The 6,507-nt window shown below is 28.3% G+C and overlaps 1 protein-coding gene across 1 annotated transcript; it reads right to left on the reverse strand.

Annotated features, from left to right (window-relative positions):
• Nucleotides 1-4,570: 4,570 nt before the first annotated feature.
• On the reverse strand, nucleotides 4,571-5,281 carry LOC18055946 (B3 domain-containing protein At1g20600). Its single transcript, XM_006451185.2, has one exon. It carries the CDS (start codon nucleotides 5,279-5,281, stop codon nucleotides 4,571-4,573), a length of 711 nt encoding a protein of 236 aa, XP_006451248.2.
• Between the last annotated feature and the right edge of the window lie 1,226 nt (nucleotides 5,282-6,507).

The following is a 6,507-nucleotide window of genomic DNA, read 5'->3' on the forward strand; positions in this document are numbered from 1 at the left end:
TGATCATTCCTTGAAACCATCACAAATCCTTTGTGATTACATAAGTCTGTATATATAATTTCCTCCATCATGCACAAGAGTAATATCATTAATTAGCAGTCACATTGCCACAAGTGAAGGAAGCGGAATCAGTGTCCTCCCCGTGCTCTTCAAAGTCCGTACGCTCCCTAAAAAGTTGAGCAAATGAACATCTAAAAAGAGAGTGTGCATGCATAAGTGTGACACTTTCATCCATCGTAGTAAGAGTACGTTGTTTACTTACATCTGAATGGGGAGTGAATTATTTTAAATTATAATTTTACCTTCATTTATAGAATTATAGTTTTTAACTACAAAATGAATAAAAAATATACTTGTACAATTAATTTAATTATGTAAATTAATAATTATTATTAATATAATTCTTTTTAATTTGTAAATTAAAAACTATTGATAAGAACATAAAAAATGAAACATTATTATTAATAATATAATACAAAATTATATATTATTATTATTATATATTATTATTAATTATAATAATAAATTATATATTATTATTAATTATTAATATTGAATAAATATAATACTATTAAAATTAAATAAATATGGTAATATTATATTAAAATAAGTATAATATTACTATTTTTAATAAATGTAATATTATTAAATAATACAATAATAATATTATTTATTATTTTTAAATAAACGTAGCATTATTTTATTTTAATAATTATAATTATATTATATTTAATAAGGGAACGGTGAAAAAGAAGAAGAAGAAGAAGAAGAGGTGGGAGTGGAGTGGAAATCCCACTACTTGCTCCAAAAAATGAGTGTGTCTCATGCAGTGGAACCCCCACTTTCCTTTTTAAATAAGTAAACGCTGGCGCAAAAGAAATTCACACTCCCCACTTTTACTCTAATAAATAAATACAGTGCATACAAGATTTTTTTTTCTAATATACATACTACTCCGTACCACACTGCACATGTAATGAATATAAAATTATTCTCTAGTGAGAGCATCTCACTTTGTTATAAGTGAGGATGTCGATAAAAATATTTTAAAAAACACACACAAATTTTAATACACAAACAAACAAAAAATATAATCCTACATCTATTAAAATTCATATTTTTATTTGTATTTTAGTGAATACACACATCCCTAATCTCATTACATACACTTCATTTGAGATAATACGGCTATATATATTCCAGGCCGTATGTAGATATAGAGTGCACGTTACTTGTGAAATTTTTGGGGGGCGTATATAGAGAATTAAATAATTATTGAAATAACTGGTTGGAATTAGAAAACAACGCGGTTGGATTTGATTATCTTGCTCGATCGATCGCTTTATTGGTGGGTGAATAGGCCAGGCCAAACGTGTGTCTCGGGTAAAGCTGCCGGAGCCAAAGGGCAAATAATTTACAACAAATCTAGCTAGGCAGCTAGGCTAGCTGATTAAAGTTGACATGTCTAAAAATAATAAGGCAAACACTACCTTACAATCAATGTATGGTACATTCCTCACTCATGAACAGTGAATGAGTGGGATCCATTCACTGTTCATACGAGGGATGTACCATACATTGATTGTAAGGTAGTGGGATCCAAATAATAATAATAAAAAAAAAAGTTGACATGATTAACATGCCTGAGACAACGTGTGTATGGCGTGGCGATAAAATAAAATCATGACCCGTAAGATTTCTCTTATCCATATCTCATGGGCAAAACTATATTATAACTGTAGTATAATATTATAGTTGTAATCAATTATTAAATTTATAGTTGTATTAATTAAATTCAATGGCTGAAAACAATTGTAGTACCGTATCACTGTTGCAACTTAGCTGGACCCATATTTCATTTTTCTTATTTTAAAAAACTCTCATCCATATTTGAGAATTAAGAATTTGAAGGAAGCTTTATCCACTAATATTGGATTTATATATACCTATATTTTCATACCGTGTAAGTGTCAGGATATGCCTAATTTAATTCTAATTATTTGCCCACAAAGTATCAATTTTGATCCCTAATATTACTCTAAATAGTCAACTGCGGGTGAAAAGCATATCCATGTTTGCGGTAAATAAAAACTCATAATATAACTCGTTACTAAGTTCAATACAGTAATCAACTTTTTGGCTTATTTTTGTTATTTAATAGAAAATAATAAAGGATAGAGGTGATTTTAACTTTAGGCGAACAAGACAGTTATTAAGACTCATATTTTAAAGATGTGTTATTTTTTAATTTTTTTTAATAATGCTCTAACTAATAAAAATACTTTTTTTTAAGATACTAGGAGAAACTTATTTTTAAACAACTCTCTAATTAATAATAATTATCATATAATTAATTGTTTTTATAAAAATCATATATTTAATAACCTTAATGTTAAACAATTATTATTAATAATATTGTCTAACCATTAATTTATTCCTATTAGTCTTTGTTAGCATATATGGTGATGAGGATGATACAGAGCTCACAGAGCAGAGCATGATAAGCTTGGTGTTATAGCTAGCAGCTTAGCAAATCTGTTATGCAGACATGGCAAGTTAGTTATAACCAATTCAGCAGCTATAGTTGTGTGCATAAAGCTTCTAGGAAGCTCTAAGAAGTAGATTCAATGCAATAGCGTCTGCATGTAAATATATATGATTGTTTGTACTCATTTCAGTTATTGAAGTAAGCTAATGAAAGCAGATTCTATTTTCCTTTCTTTTTCTTTCATTTTCCTTTTTCATTTTCTCAGTAACCAAACACAGTTTTAGTTTATTTCAAACAGTCTTAACACAGTTTTAGTTTATTTCAAACAGTCTTTCAAAATAAGAAAAAATAAATAAATTCTTTATCTTTTTAGTAAAAAAAATTAATTATTTAATATTAAAATCTTTGACTTATCTTTTAATTTCCATTTAAAATCTTATAATTTCAAAAATCAGCAAATAAGGAATCACAATAATTAAAAAATTCCTCTCTCTCTTCTTGACTATTTTATTTTTTAGGATTTATTTTTAAAAGTTATTAAGATACTCTGAAACAAACGGCCTTATTAAAGGCTAACTCAAAAAGTTAAAATTATATTTAAGTCCCAACCTAATTTAACACAGCCCAAAACGCAATCATAGTCAATGTTAGATATTTTTATCTCTCAAGTTGAGTTATGCCAAAGGCCCAAAGCCACCAAATGCAGACTTTTCTCCACTTCAACTTCAACTTTAACTTTTTAATTTCTTTTTTATATTTTATGTTTAAAACACTGTTGACTTAATTATAGCTATTTAGCCGGTGGTTCAGCAGTTCGAACCTACGAACACATTTAGGGAGTAATTTTTTCTTTAATGATAATGCATAATTGAGGGAAAGCAGTATTTTTCTTTAATATTAGTGAGAGTTAAAAATCTACATAATTAAAATTTTGATTTTTAGTTATAATATTATATAATATAGGGTTATAGCTAACTGATTCACCACATGTATTAAAAAAAGAGTGATGATACAGCCACAAATTCTTGTACAAACTTATTTTGTATAAACTGATGCGTCATTAATTCATTGGCTGAATAAAAATATAAAATAATAAAAACAAATCATGTGAGCTAAGTAATATTTAATTCAACCAATCTTATCATGCCATATCAGTTTGTATAAAATAAGTTTGTACAAAAGTTTGTGGCTATATCATTATTCTAAAAAAAAAAGAATTGAAACTATGGGCCCATTTGGGATTGTGGTTGAAATTCAATAAGTTATTTATTTCATAATTTTTGACAAAAATAGTGTTCGGTAAATTTTGTAAAAATAGTTTATTTCATAATTTTCTCCATTTTATTAGCAGTTTTTAAAAGCAGGTAGAGGACTGCTTTTCATAAGCAGCTTAATTAATAAGTTACCATACATTTTTAAAATTCCTATTATAACACTAAATTTTAATAAAAAGATAATTATATCTTATTTATTCATAAACCCTAATATATAAATCATACTTTTATCTTTATCATATTTTATGTAACAGATTATAAAGTTCTTTAGATTTTTTTAATTGAATTTTTTAATGTAATTTTACATATTTAAGAAAAAAATATATGTCAATATATTTAAGAAAAAATATATGTCAATATATTTAAGAAAAAATATATGTCAATATATTTAAGAAAAAATATATGTTTAAATAATTTTCTTAAACATACTCTAAAAATAAAAACGTATGTTTATTTTGGTCATTATATAATAAAATAGCACTTTCGTAATAAATTTTACCAAACACATATAATCAACTTTTCAAACTCACAGCAATTGCAACAACACAGTTTACTAAATGCAAAGCTATTTTTTTAATCAGCAGCTTATTTTATCTGCACAACACAAACAACTTATTTCATCAACCTCTGCAATCACAAACTAACCCTATATAAGATAAGCATGATCAATCTGTTGGGTTAGTTATTATAAGAAAATCTCGAACATCTCAACTTAGACTAGCCCGTACTGAAAATTTAATTAACTAATTTCTTGTAATATCTATGTACTTGATAACCTTGGTATATACCAATTAACTAACTAACTATACTACTTAATTTTCTTGGCAATAACCTCCCTCCAAGAAATTACAAAACAAAGCTTCTGAGTCTCAGCATGTCGAAACATCCACAATGTAACAACATGCTTGTCGGCCAGGCCTTTGTTTTGATGAAATTTAGTCCAACCACTAGTGAGGACATAGTATTTGCTCTCACTCCAAACCTTAAAGCTCATGGGGAATGCGTTTCCGTCCAAATCATACACAGTCACCGGGATGCCTTCCTTCAGAACCCGATACTCCTCCTCGTTCAACAATGGCACCAAAAGCTCCAGGACTTTGCCTCTGTTCATTGACAGCCTGCATTGGTTCACTTTCAAATCAGTATTTGTCAGCTTCTTCTCTAAAGGCTTGCTGCAGTTTCCGATTACCCCATTCAGATTCCGCACCGGAGGGATATCTGGCGGCTTGTAGTCATCATCACCATCAACATAACCATCACCATGAGCTCCATTATCTTCTACTAAGTTTAAGTTTGCTGCTTCTGCTGTTGATGACGGTGATGAGGAGGATGTATTTATTTCTGCAGCATTATTATTAACTTGGACTGAAATTGATTTACCGAGATAAGTGGTTTTCAAATATTTATGCAAATTGGCTTTTGCCTTCTTGTCCAATCTTCTATTCTTGATGCAAGTTAGAGCTAAAGCAGCAGCTCCTTGCTTTTTCAACTCTTCAGGATAGTTGTTGCCGTTCGCCATTGAGTTTTGATTCATGATTCAATGATCTTCGGAATCTCTGACTCCATCAAAATTCACGAGAAATAAAAAAACAAAAACGTAATTCAAGATACATATGTATTGTGTATAATTTGAAACGCGAATCCCACCACTTGAATAACACAATATTTTTTGCAGTGCATACTCTAATAATTTAATTAATCTGTTGAATTGCTAATTATGTAGATATTAAGATCTGTCATATGAATGTGCATGCATGCATAACGAATAAATTTAAAATAAGAACTGATTATAAATTCGAATACCAATTAAATTTCGATAGATAATTAAATTGATTCGTCTAAAAACAAGAACTGAAAACATGCTATGCTGTCAATTGAGTGATTAATTATATTTCAAGATTAGGGTTTTGGTCCCCTTCAAAAAAAAAAAAAACTAACCAGTAATTCTAGAGCTGCCAGCAGATTATTCGCCAATTGAGCAAGACGAAGTAACTGAACTGAGAAGGGAGTAAATACAAAATTAAATCCAATAATAATTTTGTTTTCAACGAGAACAAATTTTTATTCATGCATTTTACGTTTTTTTTCTTTTTTATTTACTTTGTGTACTTATTTGTATAGTAGAACTCAAAGTGGATAAAAGCAAGGACTAAACAGAGTTAGTTTAATTTTCGAAGTCATCAACGATAAGGAAAATTAAACAGGAATTTGTATTCTAACTACATCAAGAGGAAAGTAATAACAGGTATAAATCGATTTCCGAAAGGAAAGTTATTGAAAAATAAATTTCCAAAATTAGAAGATTACAACTTCAGTAATTAATTTTCTTTGATTTTATTATTTGATACCATTAATAATTAACAGATAACATTAATTGATATTCTTTAATTTTATTATTTGATACCATTATTAATTAACAGAGAAAATAAACATCAGGAGCTACGTGCACATATATACATTATACACAATGAATCAATGATAGGATTCGGCCATATTTGGCATCATTGGGAATCAAACCCAGAGGGGCCATACTTTGAAGGTGATATTCAATTTTTTTTTTAAAGTTATAATTAGAAATTTATCGGAATTTCTTGTATCACAATCTAAATATTTAGGTCTGGAGCAAACCAAATTTACTTTTAAATATTGAAATATACACAGTTTATACATAAACCAATTCTCACATTCTCCTTGACACATACGGGGAACTCAAATTTATTCTCAAATGTGTGAAAAGGTGAGTTG

This window comes from Citrus clementina, unplaced genomic scaffold, assembly GCF_000493195.1.
Source record: "Citrus clementina cultivar Clemenules unplaced genomic scaffold, Citrus_clementina_v1.0 scaffold_1, whole genome shotgun sequence".
Lineage (NCBI taxonomy): Eukaryota > Viridiplantae > Streptophyta > Magnoliopsida > Sapindales > Rutaceae > Citrus > Citrus x clementina.

What these genes read in the sequence shown, in the direction of transcription:
- LOC18055946 (XM_006451185.2), bottom strand. Translation starts at nt 5,281, where the DNA reads ATGGCGAACGGCAACAACTATCCTGAAGAGTTGAAAAAGCAAGGAGCT.